The sequence below is a fragment of the Malurus melanocephalus genome, unplaced genomic scaffold (assembly GCF_030028575.1).
Source record: "Malurus melanocephalus ecotype Western Australia unplaced genomic scaffold, MMel_1.1 scaffold_311, whole genome shotgun sequence".
Lineage (NCBI taxonomy): Eukaryota > Metazoa > Chordata > Aves > Passeriformes > Maluridae > Malurus > Malurus melanocephalus.
In genome coordinates this window covers 855,051-879,363 of record NW_026623543.1, presented here as the reverse complement: position 1 = coordinate 879,363, position 24,313 = coordinate 855,051, and the positions used below count along the sequence as shown (strand labels likewise).

Below are 24,313 nucleotides of genomic sequence, written 5' to 3'. Positions count from 1 at the left end.
ATATATATACACTCTATTTCCAGTGATAAAACTACTGTTAATCTGGTGCTCTCAGTCTCCTCTGTGCACGTCAGAGCACTTTGAACTGCAGGCAAGGGGGCAAATGATCTGGCCCCATGCAGTGGGACACAGTGGTTACTGCACAAAGTGTTACAGAGGCATCAGCAGGCTCAGGAGCACCAGTGACAACCCAATTAATCCTTACCCAAACACAGGCACATGTCTCTGCTATCACTTTCTCTTAGGCAGCCCCAGAGCATGAACGTTGTTGGTGGGGCATGCGTGAGGTAGAAATGCGGTGGGAGGTGGAATTGCGGTAGATGTGATTGTTTATGACAGGAGTTTCCTTTACAGTCATAAGGGGAATTTTGCTTGGTCACAGCAAGTTTGAACCCTCATGAAACAGCCTGAATCATTTGAAGCTAAAATAAAACAGAGCATGGCAGGGGGAGGGGCATGGCCGTTAGGGTAAAAAAAAAAAAAAGTCAAAAAACCCATTAAAATTGTATCCCTTGGTGCTGACTTCTTAAATGGGAATGTGTTCCAGAGTAGTTGTGCTGTGTAAGCCAACATTTGTTTTAAGACCTTTTATTGTCTTTTTTCCTCTCTTCCCCTTCTTCCCCTTTCCCTCCCGCTCTGCTCTGCAGATTTACACTGACTGGGCTAACCACTACCTAGCAAAATCTGGCCACAAGCGGTTGATCAAGGATTTGCAGCAGGACATTGCAGATGGAGTTCTCCTAGCAGAAATCATCCAGATCATCGGTAAGACCAGGGCTGAGGGAAGCATTGCGAGCTGACTCCTTGCATGGGGGGCAATATATAATTCAAGCTGAATGTATTTAACAATGAGATGAACCCTGAGTAATACAATCTGACTGGGTCCATATGGCTCTGATATTTGTGTGGTTCATCCTTGTCTTAATTAAAAAGTATGTTTATGTGAGCATGTTTGGAAGTTGCTGTTTAACCATACTTTAAATGGCCAGAACTGTATCTTACACACTTTGAATTGTCAGAAATGAATGCTCCATTAAACCATATGTCTCCCATGTGTGCATTTTGTTAGTTGGAGTGGCTCATACTTTCTGGGATGCCTTGAAACTGTATCCTGACCCTGCAAAGACAATTGTGGAAGATTTCATGTCAGCAGTTATTTTGTAGGGGCTGAAGAATTAGCAGCAACCTCCTTCGCACTTCCCCCTTTGCATGATTTGGCATATGGGAGCAACTGCTGCTAACAAGAGTGTTGTTACTGTACGACTGAGCTTTACTTAGGAAGGAGCTCTGTCAACAAAACCCTCTGAATTTTATTGCTTTGCCTTTTCTGCTTTTCTTCTGGGTTTTTTTTTCTGTTTTGATTTTTAGGTGTTTGGGTTTTTTCTTTTTTCCTTTGTTTTCTTTTTTCTTTTTTCTTTTTTTTCTTTTTTTTTTTTTTTTTTTTTTTTTTTTTTTTTTTTTTTTTTTTTTTTTTTTTTTTTTTTTTTTTTTTTTTTTTTTGACCAGGGGTTGCAAAGGAAAGTTTTATCTCATTGTTTACTTTTGCTTTTCCTCTCAATGTTTTTGTTTAGCAAATGAAAAGGTTGAAGATATCAATGGCTGTCCACGGAGCCAGTCTCAAATGGTAAGAATAAAATATATTTTTAGTTTGTGTTGGCACCACTGCACCTTCCTGAAATGCTTTTTAATAAGGATTTATTTAAAATATGAATGTTCTGTCCCATTTTTACCATAAATTCCTAATTCTCATACAGGGTTCCTGATACTTTTTTTTCCACACATGCTTAGTGTTTATGACTTTGTTTCTGTGCTAACTCTGGATCTTGGCATAACCTGGCAGCAAAACTTCATCACTTCTAATTAATCCAGAACTCCCTTATCAGACCTGTTCTTCTGATGATCCAAATAATTTCATTTTAAGGGCAGTAAATCCAAGAATAAATTAGTAAGTGGAGTCTTTGTGTCTGGAAAACTGGTTTGATGAACAACACTTGCCAAATTGTTTTTAAATATAAATAGCCTTTTGGATTGTCCACTGTGAAGTCCAGTTAGATGAACTGACTCCAAGACTTTCAGAAATAGCACGTTAGTCATATAGCTCTCTGAGCTATAGCTGGCAGCTGTCTAAAGACTTTTTAATACTCAGACAAGAAGCATTTAGTGACTGTGATTCATATGGAGTCTTATTAATTTTTTACTGTGTTTATGGCTAGTCAACTACATTTAATAAGATGAAGCCTCCTTGGAAGACTGCAAAAGTGACAGACAAAATCTGAGCCTCAGTAAAATCACCATGCATTTTTTGAATCATTGGCAATTCAAGTCTTGTTCTCCCATGCTGAGGTCTTTGCCTTTCTGTTCACATTCAAACAATACATAAATAAGGTGCATAACTGTGTAGCTGGCAAGGATTTTGGAGTATAGTGTTTTGGAGGAGCTTGCATGATAGCAAACTGCTGAAACTGGGTTTGAAAATGGAAACAAAATACAAAAAAAGAAGTGCATTTGTTCACTGCATTTTTTAAAGATGGAAGGTATTTGCAGYTTTTTTCTGCAAAGCCTCAAAAGGTAAGGGGAACATTTTTGAGTACTAGTGAAGTGAATAATGGAGTCTTTCAGTTCTTACTGTTCAAAAAATGTGCAGGTTTAGAATAAGTTTTTTCTTTGACTTTCAAGCTTTTTGAAACAGTCCATAGAAAGAATATATGCAATTTCCTTAATAATAGTTATTATTTTAATTACTCATATTACAGCAGCACCTAGTGGCCCTGGCTGAGAACTTTGGGAACTCCAGCATGGAATTCTAATATTACACACACAGATCAAGAGATAATCACTCTCTACTTTAATCATGTTAAAACTTGCCATTCTAGACAGGCAAGACAAATAAGAAGAGACAAAAGCGCAGGAAAGTGGTGTGATTTCCCAAGGTTATGTAAGTGGTTATTGGCCATCTAGGATTGCTTAGGGACCCACTGCTCTGTTGTCTATTGAGCTTCATTTCCATAAGAGAAAGATGAGCTGCAGAAAGAACTATTCACTGTAGTAATGTTTGCATCTCCAAAACAGCATTGGTATACGTTCCCTGTTGCATTTTTATGTGGTATAGCGATTCTGGATTTAATCTCTGGCTCCATGCAGCTATGGGGAAAGAATATAGCCAAAGAATATGTCCCAGTGCTCTGGGTCTCAAACCAAGTGCTTTAAAACTCCTGCGCATAGCCATACATCAGTGTTTGCACAGTGACTAAGGTGTTGCATTTAGCCACTTTAACTTCATAGTAATATATTTATTTATACTTCCTTTGATACAGTCTCTTTACTGAATTGTTCTATCTCTACAGACTGATCAATTTGTTTTCCTGCCTTTTCATACACCAGTTCTATACTGCTGATTTCTAAACTGAGTCAGGATATTTAAAATGCACTGAAGTTAAAGTAGCTCAAACTTGACAGTTTTTTTTCTCAGAGCATCTCAGAGACCCCAGGTTTTGAGCCTGCTCTCCTTTTCTTTGGGCTGTGCCCTGGTCTAACCTAAACAAAGGCACAATTTTACCAGATTTGCAGGTAATTTTCCTTGGCAATGCTCAGTTTTTCTAGCCCACTCAGTTAATGGAGGGCAATTCTCCTTACTTCAGTGGACTATTAGGTGTTTGTAATATGCAGGGAAAAATAATAGAACAGTGGTGAAGCTAGTTTGCATGTTATATGTTTGACATACACAAGTAAGGAGCAGGATGTCCTGTCATAAGTTGCCAAACATCAGCCATCAAACCAGCAACAGTCAAAATATTCCAATAACATTTGTTAGCCATTCATTTACCACTTTCATTTTAAAATTTTTAGTTAATAAAATCTTGAGAATCCCACTTGCCTCTTCTTGCACATGTGTTTTCATAATCCTTGCTCTCATAACTTGCAATTAAGGAGAAATGTTTTCTCTGTTTAGCTGCTATTTGATATCCTTTTCAGGAGACCATTGATACCCATTTTCAGGAGGTCTAAGATAYTTTATTAGCTTTGTAAAAGCTAGGGAACACTGGCATGGATTGTCTGCTGCTGGTAATATTTGATATTCTCTGCAGATGATATTGATATCAGTTCATAATTAATCACTACCAGTATTCCCAAGTTGTGTTCCACTCACAATTTGGTTTTCCTCTGGCCAATGGTATCATCTTTCAAGTGATTATTGCAGCATCTCAATTCAGCTATTACCTTAAATTATAAACATATTTTAATGTTTATTTTATATGTGTATAAAATGCTTAGGTTTTAGTTTTTCTGTAGTTAGTTCTACTGCGAAGTTTTGCACTCTGTGCTCATTTCAGCACTTTTATATATATATATATAAAAGCACTTTATATATATAAAGTACTTGCAGACAAGACCAAGATTCTCGTGGCTTTCATTATGCTCACCCATTTGATGTTGCACACAGAACTTGAGAACCCAAGATGTACAGGGGATAAATGATTTCATATTCAAATCTCGGAGGCTGTAAGTGAATGAAATTTGAAAGAGAATTAGTTAGGTTTGCTTCATTTCTGGGTAAATCTACTGTTGTAGAATTTAGTATTTCTTATGAATTAAATATAATAAGGATTTTATTTTTTCATAAATACAGTAAGGATTTACACCTGTGTATTACAACATACGTTGTCTGTAGTGTTATGTAGAGTCTTGCCTATCTTTTCTTTACAACTATGCTTTCAAGGAGGAATGTGGCTCTTCATCTGTTTTTTCATCATCTCTTTGAATCCCTTAGATAAAAAAGAATGCTACGTGAACTTCTTAGTTTTCCTTGTATAAATTATTCCATAACTCTATAAATTAAGGACATTTTATATCATCCTTACTTAGAAAATAATGGGATTTCAAGTGTTTACCTTTTGATATGATTTAAATGAAGCTAACTCCTTTCACCTTCCTTATAATTTGTTCCTTTAATTTCTGTTCTAAGTTCCTCTACCATTATGCAGGATAGTGTCCTGGGTAGAAAATACATTATAAAACTTCAATCTAATTGTTCAAAAAGAATTCAGTTTGTTTTGTTTTTTTTTTTTTTCTTCCTGAACAAATTAAAAATAAATGGAAAATATCCAGTGTTTCAGCTTTTAACATATCACAGCAAACATACAGTAAGCACACAGAGCATACCAATTCAACCCATCCTGGGATTGTTAAAAAAAAATGCAAAAGAATCAAAAGGTTTTGGACTGAAAATCCTTTAATAGTGGTATTTGCAGTGTTGCCCCTAGTGAATTTTACAAAACTGATGTTTCCATTTTTCCCTCATGCAGTTTACATTGTTGTCAGTGGCATAAATAGTAAAATCAATTCAAAGTTGACAAAAATTTTTAGTTTATCACTCTTCAGGTTGATTATTCCTTCAGAGATTGATGCTGCCTTAGTGTTTTTTCTTCTTAGAATTAGCTCTTGCTTCTTCCCACAAGAACTGTCTGCCAATACACATCTCAGTGATTGCTTACTATGATAAAAAATCATGTCACAGAACACAAAAGCATGCTTAACTGTTGTTTGAACAGGGATTTTCTCATAGTTATGATATGGGTGGAGAAACCTTTCTTATTATAGTCTCTTAGTTTTGTTGCATACATTTCATCAAGACAATTATTTGTCAGTGTGGTCTTTGGCACACTTTTCTACCTGTTTAAACAGCCAAAGATACTCATCAAAAGTAATTTTTATGGTTTAGAATGCAGATATGCTGCAGTCCAAGAGAGAAAGTAGAACTCAATAAAAATAGAGGTCTTGCTTATCTTGGAAATCAGGGAGTGAAGAAAAGGTGTTGGAGCTGTAGAACATTATCAGATTGATAAGAATGTTTAGGAAAAAGATTTAGTTATCAGAGTTAGCACCGATTTGTGGTGAGCAGCAATGTATCTTATGAAAGTGGAAATTGGTGTGCATATGTTTAGAACTAATACAATAATTTTTACAACATAATACTTGATTTCATTAATAATGCATTTAAAAAGAGGCTAATAAATTAAAAGTGTTGCATAAAAGAGACAGAAGAATACCAAAAATGTTGCTTTTTGAGACTGAAGAAAAGTTGTATGCGTTAACAAGAGGAAGGTGGAGTAGGTGAATCATTCTCTGCTTAACCAGGGAGCTTTTTCTGTGAAAAAGTTAAAGATGTATATGAAACCTAAAAATGAAGTAGAACAAAGTTGCCAATATCCTGGCAGACATTGCTTTGTAATTCATCCTACTAGATGTTCTTTGTAGTGTTCTGTAGTCCCACAGAAGCCCCTGGTGGCTCCATCTCTGCTTATATGCTTGGGCTTTTCTCTGGAGAAGGACAACGTTGCAAGAGGATGGGGTGCATGCAGATCTCTTCTTAACTGTCTATGGGCAGGACAATCAGGTGGTAACTACAACTGCTAAGTGTGCCACATGTGTCCTTCAGATTTCTTCAGACACAGATGTGCTGGGCAGATGTTGAGTAGCATCAATGCCCAGCAATGTCAACATCCAAGGCTGAGAACGTCAGCATAATGTTCTGTGTCTAAAAATTGTTTGTAAAACAGGGTAATTGTGTATAAAGCAGGCATTTCATGTTCTACTAAGGTTCATGAATTCCATGTGAAAATGTGTGTGGTATGGTTGTGTGTAGCTCTTTGAGGAATGGGAAGTCTGAAATGTATCCCTGTGTTCACTGTCAAGTGGGCCCACATGTGAGCTCTTCCTGCCTGCCCAGTTTTGAGCTGTATTAGAATCTCCTGGCTTTATTGGTGCAGTTCTTGGTGAGATTGGCTCTGTGAATTCAAGAGACACTTTCTGTGCTTTGGAGCAGCTTCAGGTGAGCCTTCCACACAAGTGTAACAGACTGAAATATTTACAGAAATTTGTCTGGGTGTAGAAATATGGTCCCTTGGGAAACTGGGAATTCAGTCTGAGCTTTGAAAACTATTCCCAACTCCTTTTATATGCAGGCCAATTTCTTCCTTCAGTGACACCTACATGACCCCTTTTGACACCTGTATGACCCCCCATTTTTTTAAAAAAATCAACTATATTATCCACACTTTTGTGCAACCTCAAGCCAGATTGTCGTCCAGCTGGGAATTTAATTTTGCCCTCAGTGAACCTTTCCCCAGATGTTAGCAATCTCCCATCAATTGCATTTCTTCCTTAGACATTTTAAGTGGTGGTAGAAGCATCATGATCCCCATTCCTTGGGAAAATTGGGTCATGGGAATGCACAGCTTACATGTTCTTTGGCATCCCACCTCACAAAGATTCACTTACCTGTTTATTACGCATTTCTGAATCCAACTCTTGTAGTTTGGCAGAATAAAGTCATTTGCAATTATTTTGGGGGGGGGGAACTTTGAGTAAAATACTCATTAGAGCCACACTGGTAATAAATACCTCTTGTCACAATCTGTTTTCTCCTGCCTTGCAACACTGGCAGCTCCAGGTGGAAGAGCAGAAAGGCTGATATAGCTCTGTTATGAAAGGTTATAAACAGATTTTTTACCTATGAAGGAAATGATACTCCTCAACCTGATACCTATTCAGATTTGCCATTTTCTGATGGTACTTTCTATTGGGCATGTATGTATTTTTACTTAACTAGCAGTGTTTCCTCACTCAGTAGGTCATTTACATTCAACTTTTAACCTTTCTGGGATTCCCAGAATCCAAGGGCCTAGCACTGTCATAGCCAAGAGCATGTCCTAACTAGCCTTCCAAAGACGCTTTCTTGGACAAGTCCTCTCATTTCCTGGGTAGTTCAGAGTGTGATCTTCCTTTTAAGAACCGATCCCATTCCCACATCCTTCCCCAGTGACTGTCCTCAGCTGTTTGAGGGAAGACTTTCTTAAACATGTTTGACACATCCAGACACTTGAAATCCCCTGTTCAGAGTACAATGTACAAGGTGGCTTCAGAGCATTTGGAATTTGTTTCGCACTGAGTGTTGAAGCCAACTGTCATTGAAGTGTCCGATATTTCAAATTCTTGAATCATGAATGATGAGTTTTTAGAAGCTGAATTTCAGGACTGGAGTTTCCTTCTTTGTTTTAGTCATCAACAAAGCCATTTTATAAACTTGTGTATGCCTTGCAGGGGGCTCCTGCTTTTTCTTATGTAATCCTCTGTGCATAGAAATTTTAAAATTCTCTGGCAAAAAGAATGCATGTACATATAGCTACAGTGATAATATGCCACTAGATAATGCAAATTGAAGGATAGTTACCAGAAGTGACATCTTCATCAGTGTTGACAATGAAGTTTATTTTTTTGTTTGCAGATAAAATTAACTTGGCAATAATGACTAGAGTAAAAATGCAAAAGAGAGTATCAAAAATAGAGACATGTAACCTCAAAMGAATAAAAATAAAGAGAATAATGAATGTATATCTAAGCATACATTTTGGGAATAATTGCAACTATGTAAGTGGAGCAAACAAAGAAAGGAAAGAGAACAATTTCTGTAAGGCAAGGTTAAAGGCATTAGGATGTAGATGTTTGAGTTCTTGTTTCAAGTTTTGCTGAAAAGAGATAATGAATGTTGTTAACACAGCCAGTTTGAGTAAGATGAGAGGCAAACCTGTTTAGCATAGAACTCAAAGAGGAGGAATTCCAACTGTTTTTGTGGACAAACCCTAAAATTTCCAAGAACTCAAGAACTGTAAGGGAAAACATAGATGGTATGACAGCTGGACGGACAGACAGAGTAACAGTTGCCTTTTTGTGGTAGACCAAGCATGATTTTCACTCTCAGAGAACAAGGAAGCTGAGAAAAGGATGGAAGAACTGCTGCAAGTGTTAGATTAATAGAGAATAAAGAATAGAACACTTCATTCCTCCTGCCTAAGAATGCAACTGTCTTAGAAAGGAAGGGGTGGAAAAGGCAACGAAATCATCTCTTTTTTTGATATGGTTTGATTCTAGTTTGACTTTTTGTGAGACCTCCTGATTCTGCAGTGAAACAAGCAATTCTCTTTACATTCAGAACATCCCATTTAAGAACATTAAAAGGACTGCAAGATTTATAACAATCTCTCTTCACAGAACAGCTCAGAGTTACTCAGTGGTATCACGCACTGAGATGCATATTCCCCTGAGTCACTCACATTTGATTGTGTGAAGTAATAAAAGAAAGTGCCACAGGAGCACACCCTGAGTGTTATTTTACTAGGCTAGGAGTACATTATTCATGAAGTATAAATCATGTGCTATTAGCCTTTTTGTTTATGCTTACAAATCCCTTGCATTATTACTGTGTAGAATTATATGAGAATAACTCATCTAGATGCTAATGAAGTAATTGTGTCATGAAAAGTATTGTGATGAATACTTACACAGACTCCATGAAATCTGCTGAGTCATTAGGTTATGGTTGTGTTTGCTTGGTTAGGACTGGAATTAGGGTTATCTGCATTTTGCTTCTGGTGACCAGATTACCAAACACTAAAAGATCTTTTTGTTCCTTAAAGTCAACTGTTTTCCCTCACACACTGCCTTCCTTCTCCCTCTGCTCCCCTGCAACTCCTTGAAACCCTCATCCCTTCAATCTCTGCCTGGGACAGGCCATGCATGCCACTGCGGTATGACCACCCCACCCATCTATCTCCTCCCTATTCTTCAATAGTGTTTGTCACAAATGTCAGTTGATCAGAAACTTGAATTAAACTGTATTGGAAGGATTTGCAGAGATTAAATGCTGCAGTACATTTGAAAATTAATGGGTGATATATTTATTGTTTTTATGTATTTATTGTTTGAAGAGATGCAGTTGACAGTCTCTCCATTTCACCATCTGTAATTAGCTTTTCTAATTTCTTTTTTTTTCTTCAATTTTTAGTTGGGGTTTTTTGTAGGTTGGCTTTTTCCCCCTTCGAAAATGTCATGTGAACATTCCCTGAAGTTTTGGAATTGAACAAATACATATTTGCAATACATATTGTTAGACAAAGAGGTGAGGAATAAATGGCCTTGAAACCTCCATTAATAGCAATGTAYTGAAAAGTCTTAACATAAACATGCAGTTAACATACATACACACAAATTGACTGTGGCATGCATTCTAGAGAGCACCTGTGGTTATAGACATTAACAGATTTTTTCCCAGATAGCAGCAGCAGATTACAGTAAATATGTGTGCTTCGTGATGGGGTATTTTTATCATCTTCTATAGGGAGACTATGTTATAAATACTAGGAATGTCTAGAATGTTTACTGGATTTAAAAATAGAGAAGAAAGTGCATGATATTTAGCTGAACAGCAAAAATGCATATTTAAGCTGAATAAGAAAATAAACAGTCTGTCTGAAGTGGTTTTATTTTACAGTGTAACCAAACAAGGCTTTCTGGTAATTTTGAAATTTTGTCAGCTTTCTAGATTTTTTCAAATGTCTGATTATTTTGGAACTGTGGCAAAATGCCAGTTCTCTTATAGTTACAGTTGAGGACTTCTATTTAAAGATTTTCTAACCACTCCCGCTACTGCCTAAGCTTTTGCAATTTTGATACTGCATGTTTTTTAGAAAGGTTATTGTTCTGTGTCTGGGAAGCCTTGAGTTTTCTTGGAGAGATTTCACAAAGGAATATTTCTTAACATTGAGATGAAGTCCCCAGGCTTCTCACTCATCCTGCTTCCTAAAATAATCTGCCACTGCATCTCCTGACAGTGGAGAATTCTGCAGCTTCAGTAAGATGCTAGTCTCTTGAGAAACACTGTGAGCGTGTGTTCTGGTGTGTGGCTCACACACATGGTCATGCATCTGTGTGAAGTACCTTGTATAGTTCTGATTGAACTGTCAATGATTTTGTTCATTTCAAAAGGCATTTAAGCCACTCTGTCTCTCATTAGTGAATGAAAGTTTGTGGGAGCTTCCAAATTCTGTGAATTTTTGTATTTTCTGCACATTTGTGAGAGCATGAGATGGCCACTCTTCTAAAGATTTGCCAGATTTACTATCTCTGTTCCTTAGGGTGACTCCAGATTAAGTTTAGAAAAGAGCTTCCAGAAAGATTTTGAGAATTAAGCATCAACATCTGCAAACAATAAATGAGGGCACACACCAAGTATCATCAGCTTTTACTTGGTTGGGCTGGGAAATGCAGCTACTGGGAAGATGTTTTAATGGAATACAGGAGTTGTGCAACTGTCCATAAAATGCTGTCTGTGGTGTAATGTGGAAAGCAGCAGAGGGTGCCAGAAAGCAACAGGTTGTGGCTCCCACTGTAGTTAAAAGGAACTAACAACGTTAGGGTGGAACAGGGTTTGCATCGAGAGTTTAGCTGCAGAAGGGAAGACAGAAGACACACTTCTTGTAATTTTAACTGCTTACAAATGCTTTAAATTAAAATAAGCTATCCAACAAATGATCAAGCTCTTGGTGGTATTGTGTGGTACATTATGCCTAGGTGACAGTGCTGGTCCTGAATCATCTTATAGCCACTGGCCATACTGTGTATTAAAAGCTTGTCCTTACAGCAGAGAGACTGCGAGATATGAGGATAATAAAGTAATGCAGAATGTCCTAGCAATCTAGTATGTTAATTACAGACTAATGTGGCAATAAAATCTATCCTGTCTTACTACATTTAAAATTATAACGTACGTTAAAAAGTCTTGACAAGCTCTCCCAGCTGTCCAGTTAGAATGTAAAATATAAAAAATTTGTTCCCTCAAAATGTTTGAGTTTTTTCAGTAGTACTGTGTTACTTCCAGAATATAATACAATTACTGTGTTAGAAAAGGAAGAGAAAGAAAGAGAGTAGGTGCATGCTGAAACTATACGATCTGTCCAGATGCACACTAACCCACCTAACCTTGTGCTCTCATTTGCCAGTAATTATATTCAAAGAGCAAACTGCTCTTTGAACCCTTTTGCAAATCCCTTCCACTTACAGCCTCTCCCCAATGTGCTGTCTCTGGCACACGTGAATAGCTCGCAGGAGTGATCCACCAGGTCAGTATTCCCTCTCTGAGAATGACARTGTGAGGGGTCACTTTAAAAGAACAATTGATTTTGGCATTTTTTTTTCTTCATTCTCCTCCTCTTACCCCACTATCTAAAGCTCCTGTATTAGGGAGTGGGAGTGTACTTCTTTTCCTGCTCTTTCAGTATATGTTTATGCACTACTGTTGTGATCACCATATATTCCATGAAATGTCAAAATGAAACATGCTGTGTTTTTCAGAAAACATTTTCTGTCCCTCACAATCATGTGCACAGACATGGGACCAGGTGGAGACTAGTCACAGTTTTTTCATTCATTGAATGGCAGCCTTCTCCTGCTGTCAAGAGCCCCTGGATCTGCCACTCTGGTGGTATCAGATTGCACGAGGCACCTGAAATTCTGTGTTAGTAAAGATTTTGACATCATTGAATTGGATGTAAATAGTGATGTTAACTCTAAATACAAACTATTACAGCTGGTGAACCTATTATAAGCAATACTATTAAGGTACAAAAGGGTAAATTGGCTTAAATTAACTGTAGAACAAGCAAGTTATCACAAACTCCGCTTATTTCAACAGCATTAACTAATCCCTTTTCATGTAAAGGCTTTTGATCAGGTTAATTAAATTACTAACACAATCTTCTTAATTTTTTTTTTATGTAACTTGTCTGTTTAAATCCACTGTGATCGGAAACTTAATACATAAATAGTTAGAATACAGTAGAACCATTTTTGTTTCAACAGAAATAAATAGTATAAATATAAATACAGTAATCTATTTGACAGGTTTCTGATGTGCAGGAATTATTTAAAACACTCCTAGTCTGGGGAGACTGCTAACTATATGATCAACAGATGACTACATAACATAAATCAGAGCTATACTTATTTTAAGTTGAACTTATTTTAGGTTGGCCCAGTGTCTGGATATGCATTAGTCTGGTCAGGGTTAATTTTGAGAGTCTGTCCAAGATATGTTTTTTTGTTGTTGTTGGGACTAGATTGTCTTCAATCTCACAGACGGATCACAAATATTTTTTGCCTTTTTGATTGTACATATCAACTGAAAACATTTCTTTACCTGTGCACTTCCCAGCAACTCTTTCAGGTGGCATCTGGACCAACACCAAAGCAACAAAGTTCTGAAAGGCATATCAAAACAGTCTTCTTGAAATAGAAATGTATTTGTATTTTAGATTGTAGCTTTTGGCAGTCTTTAATTCTATAACAATTAGATTATACTTTGTTTAGGCTTGTATTGTCAGCTAATTGGAACCTTGTTTGAATTATTCATACCTCTTGATTCTTCAATGTTTCTTTGGAATTACAATGGCAATGTAGAAATAGCACTTTCCTCTAGGGAAAAAAACACCACAAGAATTTTCTTTGTCCCTTGGTTTCCACACTTGAGAACTAAGACCTATTTGCCTGTAATAATTCATACTATTTTTTTAATTTTTCATAAATAATAGTTCATGAACTTAGATAGTTATAGTCTTCTATATTCTAACTGTACTTGTAATTAACTAACCAGCATCACAGCCTAGTGAGCTGTTTTGCCTGTCACACAGATTTTCTCAGTAATTCCTCCCAATAACAACTTTTAATTAGGTGTTTGTTGTTTTTCATTTGGTAAAAGCTCTACTTAGCTCATGGGCAGACCATCAGCAACACTCCAGAGTAAACATATGTGCAAGGGTGTTTTCACAGTTCTTGTATATATAAAGCTGCTGTTTGGATTTCTTGGCATAAACAGTTTCAAAATATTTATATTGTTGCATCGTATAAATTAATGTATTTGAAGATATGTGCCCCCTCTAAAGCCGAGTAAATGCTTGTCTTTTTCAAGTAATACTGGTAGTATTTTGGAACTTTGAAACACTTGGCTAACTATKTAAAAAATCGTTTCCTCCTACATTTTTCACTTCATTGGCTACAATTGCAAGCAGTAAGTGCTTGTTAAGGCTTCATTTTATAGGCTTGAGCACTTCTGGTGTTTCTCTTATAGTATTTGACTCAAGAAGTCAAGAAAAAAAATCAGCCTGTTGAGCTTACAGGCTGATATCCCACTGCATTCTGTGGTTCCAGGTGCTTTTATTTTCCTTGACTGAAAATCTGGAGACCAGATCTGGTGAAATGTGGAAAATTCTTAGCATAGTTATGAAACGGGCAGAGATAGGCAAGCATGAGAGCTGTTTAGAAGCATGGCATGGCAACATCTACAGCATGACCTCATATTCCTATGTATATTATGCTGAACATGGTTTAAAATGTAATGCTCAGGTGCACTAGCAAGAGTGAAAGCCTGAATATGAGTCTCTTGTATTATCCCTATGGTTTTTAAAGACGTCTGGTTTAATCTGAATGGTTTTAATAACTTGTGATGTCAATTCATCATCAGTTTTTTTGTCTCTTTATCTAGGGCTTATATCAATTTGAGTCAGTAATATGAAAGCGAAACATAAAAGAAAACTAGTAGCTTATGTTCTCTTATGCGTGTATCTTCCCAAGGACTTTAAGTTTCAGCTGGAGGACATACCACGTAACCTTAGTCCTACAGAAAGCTCTGGGCTGTACTTTTGGAGTTTGCTAATAATAAGAATTTTTGTCAGTTTTCTTTTGATGAGCTAAATATTCTATAAATACTAAAATAAATTTTATATATATGAAGAATAATATATGAAGTAATTATGGGTATAATAATATGGGTAATATGAAGAATACATATAATTAAAAAAACCTTAGAAGGTTTATAAAATCAAAAGGCCAGATGGATAGGAGCAAAGTGTTAGTGTCTCTCCTGCACAAGCTGTAGCATTATGACTTCTGGTGCTGTCAAGAAGGAGGGTTCAGAAAGCATCTGGCTGGATTCCAATTGCAAAGTTCAAGAGATGAAGTGAAATGTCTCATAGTTTCCCTGTTTACTTATTTTTTTAAGGATTCATTCCGTCACTGGTTGTATTGCTCTTATTTCTAAAAACTACTTTATTGAGTGAGCTAAATGAAGTTGCTATTCACTAAATAGTGGTGAAGGAGAGAACTGGAATGCTTTCAAAGGTTTAATTAAATCTAGAAAATGAAGACTCTGTTGTAGACTCTCTTTTGACCTAATGGAGAGAAACTCCTCAGTTTTAAAGAAGAGTGCATTTTCACATTACTCTCCAATTTTCAGAAGCTGCCAAGTTCCGTAAATATTTAGACACTGGCACCTTGCTGACTCAGAAGTGTTGCATAACTAAAAAAAAATATTGTAGACAGGCTCAGTAAAGTGGAGCATTATTTTAAAAAACACTGTGTTTAAACAGAGTTCTTTTTATCATTGCCTTATAAAAAAGGTCCTCCCAGGGTAGTATTTATCTTATGTTCTTAGTGCATGTGTAGGGCTCTTTCATGGTGGTGGTAGCTTCAGGACTGTGGAGATGAGAGTCCTGAAGTAGCAAGTTGCTTTCAGACACTGGAAGAGAATTTTGCCTTGTCATCTCTTTTGATCCATATTGCTGTGCAGCCCTATTTTATCTAAGAAATTTGTGCAACGTATTTAAATACATCCATGTTTTTCTGAATTCAAACCCAGCACTATATTCCAATCAAAAATCCAAAACCTTCTTCTCACTATTTCAGTTATAGTTATAGTAGCACAAAAGCATTTCAGAAATTGCCATTGCTGTATTTTATGCTTTATCATGTTTGCTGCAGAGACCACTGTATAAAAATGGGGAGAGTAAATGCAAGCAAGACAAGAAGCAGAAAGAAGAATGAGTAAGAAAGGAAGACAAGAGAAGCAAGCTCACACCATTATACAGATGATCAGATCAAAATTTTGCATTCTTTTATGTGGTAGAGGTTTTTTGGTGTTTGTGGATAGAGCATTTTTTGTTTTCCTGTGAAAATGATCAGCAGATGTTTATAATGATCTGTTTGGCCATGTAAATATTATGATTAGGATTGTTTTTTAGTTATAATAACTCAATTATTCATTGACTTGCTGATGTGTACAGACAGAAGAAACAAACAAACAAACAAATCATCACCAAATAAATCATATTTGCCATTAGAGAAATTTTCTCAGATTCAGTGTAAGCTTTCCAAGTACCAAGTGAGGGGCTAGGTAAAAAATCTGCAACATCAATTGTCACTTTTGTGTTCCTGACAGGGCTGGCAGTAATTCATGCCAGAAGGAATCCAATTCTCACTGTACCATTTTCTTAAAAACAATACACATCCCAGCTCATGCTTTGACCTCAGCAGTGACCTCACACATTCTTTTATCAGCAGGTCAGTACATGTGTCTCTTGAATTCTCCAAGTACTTGAGAAATTAATTTGTTTTCACATTTCTGGGTTTACTGGTCATATTTCGTGTTTGGACTGTGTGTTGGAAGAATTTGATGTGCGTGTTCCTTAATATCTGCTGGAAAAGGAAGTGGAAGGTATTTCAGTTTTAAATAAAATATGATCATTTTTTCATCATTTTTTCCTCAAAGAATAACTAATAATTAAATAACTCCTGCATCATTTCCTAAAAATTTTTGCCTGGGAGGCCTTCAACATACCAGCAGTTATTATTCTCTAAGGTAAAATTCTCCCCAAATGCCTCCAGTAAATCAGTTTTTAATTTGCATGTAAGGTCTCTTATTGCAAAGTCAATGCTTGGTTTGGAACTGTTTTTTGGAATGCAGCTGCATGGTTCATGGATGGATATTTTCATTAAATGCTCCTTACATTATTCTATTGCAAATAATGAGGAGTTTGCTAGAAAAGAGTTGTGTCTGCATGTCAGTGCATTCTGCTTGACCCCGTGAAATGGGTCATAATTTTGATAGAAATATGGACTTAAAAATGTGCCTTAATCTGGGCCACGTGCAACAGCAAGTCAGCAGAACGTTCTAAATATCTCCCAGCAGGACTGCTAACACCTGTTAACACTGTTTTATCTGGGTGGGTCTTCTAATTTACACCCCTCATGGACACTTGACATTGCCTTCCAGTGTAGTCACAAAAAGTTATTCCGATAAACTGCCATGGTAGGAACTTGTGGGAAATAAATTACCAGAAAATAAATAACATGATTTTTGAGAGCTTGTTTATCTCCCAGTTTTCCCTTTCTTCAAATTTTCCCATTTCTTCAAGGGAAGCTGAGAATTCATGGCAAATTTCACTCCATCTCAGTAGGCTGTGCCCAAGGGAAATGTGCAATGTGCAGCTTGCCACATGAGCATCTTCCACAGAAGCTGCAAATTTGAAAGTAAAGAGCTTCTTCTGAAGAGTCATTATAAGTTTTGCATTACTCTGGGGCACATTTCTTCCCATTGTATTTACTTTCAAATTGTGTATTCTCTGCTGTAGTGTTAGCAAAAAATATTTGTATTATAAAGTAAATATATTTCACTGTAAATTTGTTAATTTTTGTTATTTTTATTATTATAATAATACTTTGGACACTTTCTTCACAAGGAATCTTGATGGAAATATACAACTTTTAGATAGTCTTCCTCAATAATAAAAATCTGTAAATAATTTAGCTTGAACACATTTATATGTTAATAGGGACATACAACTTTAAATATGCAAGAGATAAGAAGGTAGATCACTTTCTTTCAATTGTGTTAAACTATTTTAACCTGCACGGTGTATATATATATAAATAACCAGCTTGCTTGTTATAGTTCAATTTTAATATATGCACAATGAGTCCRTCTGAAACTATTTCACATGGTTCTATTTGAAACACTAAATTCTAAAAAAAAATGTAAGTGTTAACATTTAACGCTTAAATTTAAAAAAGGATCCTCCCTTTTAGAATACCTAGGAATCAGCTATTGTAGATAACATACCAGTGTAGGAAACTGATACGACAGTTTTGCAAATAAAATTTCATGACAGCTTTTCCCAGAAAGCAGGAAAATCCATAGAGTCAAGTGGAATGGAGCACATGGCATAGAATGTGTTTCTTATAATGGTTGAGGTAACTCATTAGTACTTTTACAAATGATTTAAATAAGTATTAACATACGTTATAACAAATAAATCATGATTGCTTACTTTTTATGGATTAAATACATTTTAACCCACAGAACATGGCAGAACATGAATACAAACTAGTGAAACCAGCTGGGAAGAAAACCCATAAGGAACAAAATTACAAGGCAAACRAAAAATCTGTGTGTTTCCCACATGACAAGTGCGTTGTCAACAAGTCACAATGTGTGTAATGAATGAGTCACTAAAGAACAGAAAGTGAAAAAAACTTGTCCCTTTACATCTCTGAGAACACCTTTGGGCATAGCAGGTTGTGAAAGATTATAGTTTGGCCAAAGAATGGTATGTTTAGGTAGCATGTGTGTGAGGATTAACCATGGATCTGGTTATATGAGGGTGTACATGACCAGTTTTCATACTATTTTTAGGCAAGGGAAAATCAGAGTTTTGGCCATTTCCACCTTGAAATACTTTGCAGTTTCTCCCAAAGCATTCTGTATACCTAAATCTAGATGGACAGTTAATTTCTCTTACCAACTCCAACATGTGCTTCAAAAATTCTTTTATTCACTTATGAAGACCTCTTTCTTGTTTGCCTGAACCTCTGATCTTTTTAGAGCTTGCAATTGAGACCAGATCACTGACACTTCACTGCTACTAAGTAAGCAGCCAGAACTCAAGAGCTGATGTGTCTCCTTTCATGTCTGATTCCAGTTAAAATCAGACAAATAGTATTTGCTTTTACATTTTGAAAATTTTAATAATTTTATACATGTGAATTGTAAATATTTAGATTCCAGGTTGCCACCTGTAAGACCTGAATTTTTTTTTTTTTTTTTTTAGACTGTACTAGTGCTACAGAACTTGAAAGAGAATGAGCTTTGTAACAAAAATAATATATTTTCTAATTCTGCATTCATTTAAATACTCCATGAATTGCATTAGTGATGAACATCCATGCAAAAGGAAGAGTTAAATGCATATCTCTCAACTCAGGTTAATACTCTGGAGACATTTAGGAAGAAACATTGCTGGCAAAGTGTATTTGGAATGCAATTATTGTGACACTATCTCATATGATAATACCAGTCTCAAAGGAGTACTATTTAATATTTGCAATTAAAAAGAAAAAAAAAGCAGCAAATACTGAAAAGTTTTATGTAGAGTTTCTGTGTTCTGGAAAGTAAATATCTATGTGATTCTCTGGATTTCTGTGGAATACTATTTCCATGAATGTCCTTAATCAGCTATCAGCAACATTAGAAAATTCCTACAGGTAAAATCCTTTGCCGAATTTTACTGGAAACTGGGTCACAAACCAGAATGACAAAACAAACACACAGAACTATGGAAGATAATGCTGAATGAAGTGTTAACAGAAATTATTGCCTTACTTTTGCTGAATGTGTCATTTTTGTAAAGGTGTCCCATTCTTCAGGAAGAACCCAGCTCAAAGTAGGCGAACAGTAACTAAATTGAGTATAGTCTATGTGTTCTCGTAAACTATATTGTCATAAACTTAATAAAAGAGAGTTAGTCAAAGCAAGATATTTTTCAGAGCTTCTTATACACACACATAAGCGTAATGCTGCGTTAGTCATAATTACTTCTGAGCATCCCACAATTGAATTTATTTTTGGAAGTGAAGAAAGTGTTGTTGCCAGACAAAGGAGACGAAAATTAATCTTGGTAACAGCAAAAATAATAGGAATAAATAGACATATGCTATATGTTTGAGTCACTGGTGAGTACATCCCACAAATGATCTCTTCCTGTAAGTCTGCTGACTGCTGGGTATTAATGGCTTTTGTTTATCTGTATGCCAGTCATCCTGTCTGGATTATGATTTATTTCTGTCAGTTAAATTTCAAATAGTTTTCAGTCAAAAGCACGTTACCCCCAACTATGCAATGTGACAGCCTATTTGCAATGTATCTTCTTTGCATGCCACCCAATCTATAAATCTTTTCAGAGTTTTTACTTTTCTGCTTATTTGTAGATCATCATATGAACTGTATCCCCTTAAATGTCAGTGTAAAAATATCTTGGGGATCACTAATATTTATGGTGTTAAGTATTTCAGGTGTTTTTTTCATGATACTATGTGTCCGAATACTATTAAAAGGATCAGATTTATGAAGAAAGCTTAATATATTGTAAGCATAACCCATTAAGCTTAATTTAAAAAGCATCAAATAGTGTTATCTGCCTGATGATGCCCACAAATTAATTCCTGAATTATCATCATCTTAGCCATGTTTATCTTTACCCACAATGTAGGTTTCCAGAACTAGATTTTTGTTGCCACTGAAAAGCAATCTCATGTAGTTGTTGATTGACTTTCAACATGGTTAATTGAATAGCTAAGTGGCGAATACCTATATAGCAATGCAGGTATATTATATCATTAATTCCTTATCCTATTTATAGTTGTTAAGGCTCTTAATATTGCAAGTTTGCTATTCAATGTGCTGCACATATTACACTCTTTTGAATCTTTAATATAAAATAAGAGCCTTGGAACAAAATACAAATTGGGGATGGATAGTGTTGGACAACTTTATCAACAGCAGTCTGATCTTGGCAACATGTACCTGCACAAGCAAATTTGCAAATTTGCAGCTCTTCTCTGTCTTGATATGTAAGATTTTGAATCAATCTGTATATCCTGAATTATGTATTGTAATGAGCAATATCTTCTGCTACAATGCCTCATATTTCTGATGATATTATTCACTATAAACATAAACTCTGCTGTCAACTAGTCTTTTCGCAAGCAAAATTCACTACAGAATTGTGGTTGTGTGTAAGATACAAAATTTGTCTGGTGCCTGTGTTTTATTACACCACAAAATCTTCAGCCACTGATATATAAGCAGTAGAATTATGCACATAAAGTGTCAACTCTAGGAGGAGTTTACCCCAGTGAATAATAACCTCATCGCTAACTACTTATATAAACATGGACTTCAGGAATTTGTACCACTCTTGATTGAAACAGTACTGAGGAGTGGAAGCTGCTTGAAATCCCTTACAACTTTTGTAATTGCAAAATTACTCTCATCTGTGAGTGAAGAAAAAGTGTTTGGGGCTGCTTGGGTTTGAGTTCAAAGAATAACTGATTTGCCAGGGCAAGAAGTAGGTAATTAAAGTAATATTTAGAGACACACTGAAAGCTTCACAACAGGACAACATTAGAGTTAACATTTTTTAGACTGGAGAGGAAAGAAAGTGAAAATAACCCAAGAATGTATTAATGCATGTCTCATTGAATCCCCTAACAGTTTCTAAGAGTTGTATAGTAACCGCAGTTATTATCAGAAAACTGACTGCACAAGTTGTTTTCTGACCTTTTCAGTGTATTATGTAGCTGAGTTGCCACACCAAACTTGCTCAATTCACAAGTCAAAACAAGACTTATTATAAGGCTAACAGTGCAACCCCAGTCTATTGTCTGGAAGCTGGCCATTGCTATTGCTTCATACACCCCTACCAAAAGGATGGCTTTGGACCCAGGGCTTCTGTTACACTTCTCTTGGTGAACACTGAAGCAAAACAGAATTCGCTTTGTAGTTCTGCAGCATATTGAGTCATTGGTGTTAGTGGTAATGATTAGTTTTGTCTGAGAGTTTGAGACATGACTTCAAAGACACATGCTGTAAAAGTAGACATGCGGGCTAACCAGGTGCTATTTCTGTAGGATATTTTTCACCTTAAATTTATGTGAAGGTTTAGCTATTAGGCATATTATTTGCTAGATATTCAGTATTGCAGATAGATTTTGCAACATTTTGACATTAGGGCTTAACTGCTCTGCAGTAAACTAGGTTTTTGACCTAGGGTTGGAACTAGGAGACCTCTAGTCTCCTGAACTGCTGCAGAGGGGACATGCCCATTATGAAAAATTACCTGATTAACTAGAATATGCATTAGGGAATATTGTCCCAGTTGTTTGGAGATGGGTGCTACTGTTGTACTGTACTGATTTTCTTTTTTTCCTGTTTTGTTCCTCCCTTTGGCTTCCAATATGAAGTCATAGAGCAGAATTCCCCATCCTTGAAGTAAATTGATACTGCATTATGGTTGATCTGAAAGTTCAAAGACACAGTGAGTTATACAGCTAACATCCAAACAAATCTGCATTTCTTCTAAATTCTTCAGGGCAGAAAAAATTCTGCCCAAAATTGTTTCTTATGTAGTTGGTGTTGTTTAAACGTCGAGTAGAAATAGTCTCTTCATGTGCACTATTTTCTCAACTTGAGCAGGAGTTTAGATGGAAGTCAGGGCTGATCCAGCCCATTGCCTCACTGCTGCCACCAGGATTGTCACCATCTGCCTGTCCCTCCTCCCCACCTCCCCTTTCCTCTGCCAAGCCATTCTTTACTCAGGCTGGGACACGCCCTCCACTCTGCTGGCTCCTGTGCTCATCTGAGTGCACGGGGAACTGGAATGACTGAAACCCATTTGCCTTTTGCTGGGTGAAGTTTCTGCGCGGAGCCAGCTCCTGATGTGCTCGGTGAAGCGCTGAAGCCCAGCAGCAGCAGGGCCCCCATACCTGAGAGAAAGAAGAGGTGAGGAAGAATCAGATCTTCCTATTTTAGCTGCAGCCAACTTGCAACTGAAATAGCTGTGTCACATCTCTATGTCTTAACAAAATGGCCTAGTTAATTTGGGGTTTTTTCTGTGGTGTAAAACTTTCCTTTAAGAAAATTGTAAAGTTAATACCTGGGCTTCTGCAGTGACTGTGCTGGGCCAGAGCTGGAGTAATCCCATTGATTTTAGGATGGTTATTCCACATTGAAAGCTGTGAAATTGGTGACACCCTCCAAACAAATTTATGAAATCTTTATGGGAAACCCCATTATTTTAGTAACTTTCATTAGTTTAGCTAAAGACTTGGGTTTTTTTTCTATGATTGATTCAGTGAAGAGACTGTTTATCATTATCTATAAATGTAATCAGCCCTGGAAATCAAGGGTTGAAAAGACTTCTTAAAAATGTGTTTATTAATACTTTGACATTTGTTATCCTTGAAGAGAATATCTAAATATTTTGCAGGTATTTATAAATTTATACCCATGGATCAAGATAGTATGTGAACTCATACATTTCTAGGGTCAGCAGTAGAAAGAATATTTATATCTTTTCATCCACTACCATTTCCAGAGAATAATGGCAGAACTGCAATAAAAAAAGATAACAGTATTAAAAGACTATCCTAGGCGAGAAAAGATACTACCAAGGATCAGTTAGCTTTCATTCAAGGGATGAATTTGCCCCTTATGTTCTGATGGTTGGAAACCATTGATGAGACACTGTAAAATGTGTAAACATTCAAATAAAATAACTGCATGGACTTGAGCTACTGCAGGCTTATGTTTTTAGTTTTGAATATTCTTCTCTTTATTTTTAATGTTCTCCGTTGATAATAGGTATTTAAAATATATTGTTAACATTTTGTTTTGTTTTTGTGGTCCCAATTGCCTTGAAATAAATCCATTGACCTGAAAAAAGTATTTTAAAATCAAACCTGTTGGAGGCACTTGACACAGAATACCTCACTATACATATTTATTCTGTTTTTCTACCAGCTTATTTAGAGACAGAGATAGTAGTTTTTACATTTATAGCTGATTATTCCTTCTCAGGTCCTGGAAGGACTGGCATAATCATCTGAGGATGGTGACTCAAGGGAATCCTTTGGAACACTCTGTATCCCTTACCTGTTAGACACAAGAAAGCAGTCACATTAATTCTGTGATTCATTTTGGAAGCAAAAGTTTTATACTTTCATTGATCTACATTTTTGTATCTCTGTGGTAACTGTTCTTCTAAACTGATTCTTCTAAATCACCAAGAGAGGCCGGCACCAGCACCATGTTCTTTACTAAGCAAGAAGTCTTATGAGGAACATAAACATGAAACAAATTAAAGTTCTTTATTGTAAGATTTGGAGGAAATAAGTTAGGAATACAACCAGTAGTGAGAATGATACCATTTTCACAGAATCCTACATCATTCCAAGCAAGTACCTTCACTAACACAGTTGAAGGGAAGTCTTCCCTTACATTTTTTAGTAAACTCAGCCACTCACATCTCCTGACAGAGTCATTGTTTAATTCTGTATGGATGCTTTCATTGCTGCTTGTTTGTAGCATAGAAAATCCAGTTTTATGTTAACTAGGTGGGTTGTTGAGTTGTCAGCATGCCATTCTGGATTGGGCATTTGTGAATTGTTTCTAAGCACCAAAGCAGACAATGAGAGCTTTATATCAATTCCCCAATTAGCAGTAATCATTCTTGCTAAACTTTGGTAAAGAGCTGTAGTATGCAATGAATGTAAAGTATTCATTCCTGGGCAGTTTCTTTTTTTTTTTTTTTTTTTT

The 24,313-nt window shown here is 36.2% G+C and overlaps 1 protein-coding gene across 7 annotated transcripts in view; it reads left to right on the top strand.

Annotated features, from left to right (window-relative positions):
• Nucleotides 1–514: 514 nt before the first annotated feature.
• The window catches only part of NAV3 (neuron navigator 3), a 184,564-nt gene continuing 160,765 nt past the window's right edge, over nt 515–24,313 (top strand). For all 7 annotated transcript variants that reach the window (XM_057377407.1, XM_057377410.1, XM_057377406.1 and 4 more), the window contains exons 1-2: nt 515–765; nt 1,572–1,624. In XM_057377407.1, coding sequence (XP_057233390.1) covers nt 531–765; nt 1,572–1,624 — 288 coding nt within the window. In that variant the 5' untranslated portion in view covers nt 515–530. The remainder of the gene's footprint in view (nt 766–1,571; nt 1,625–24,313) is intronic.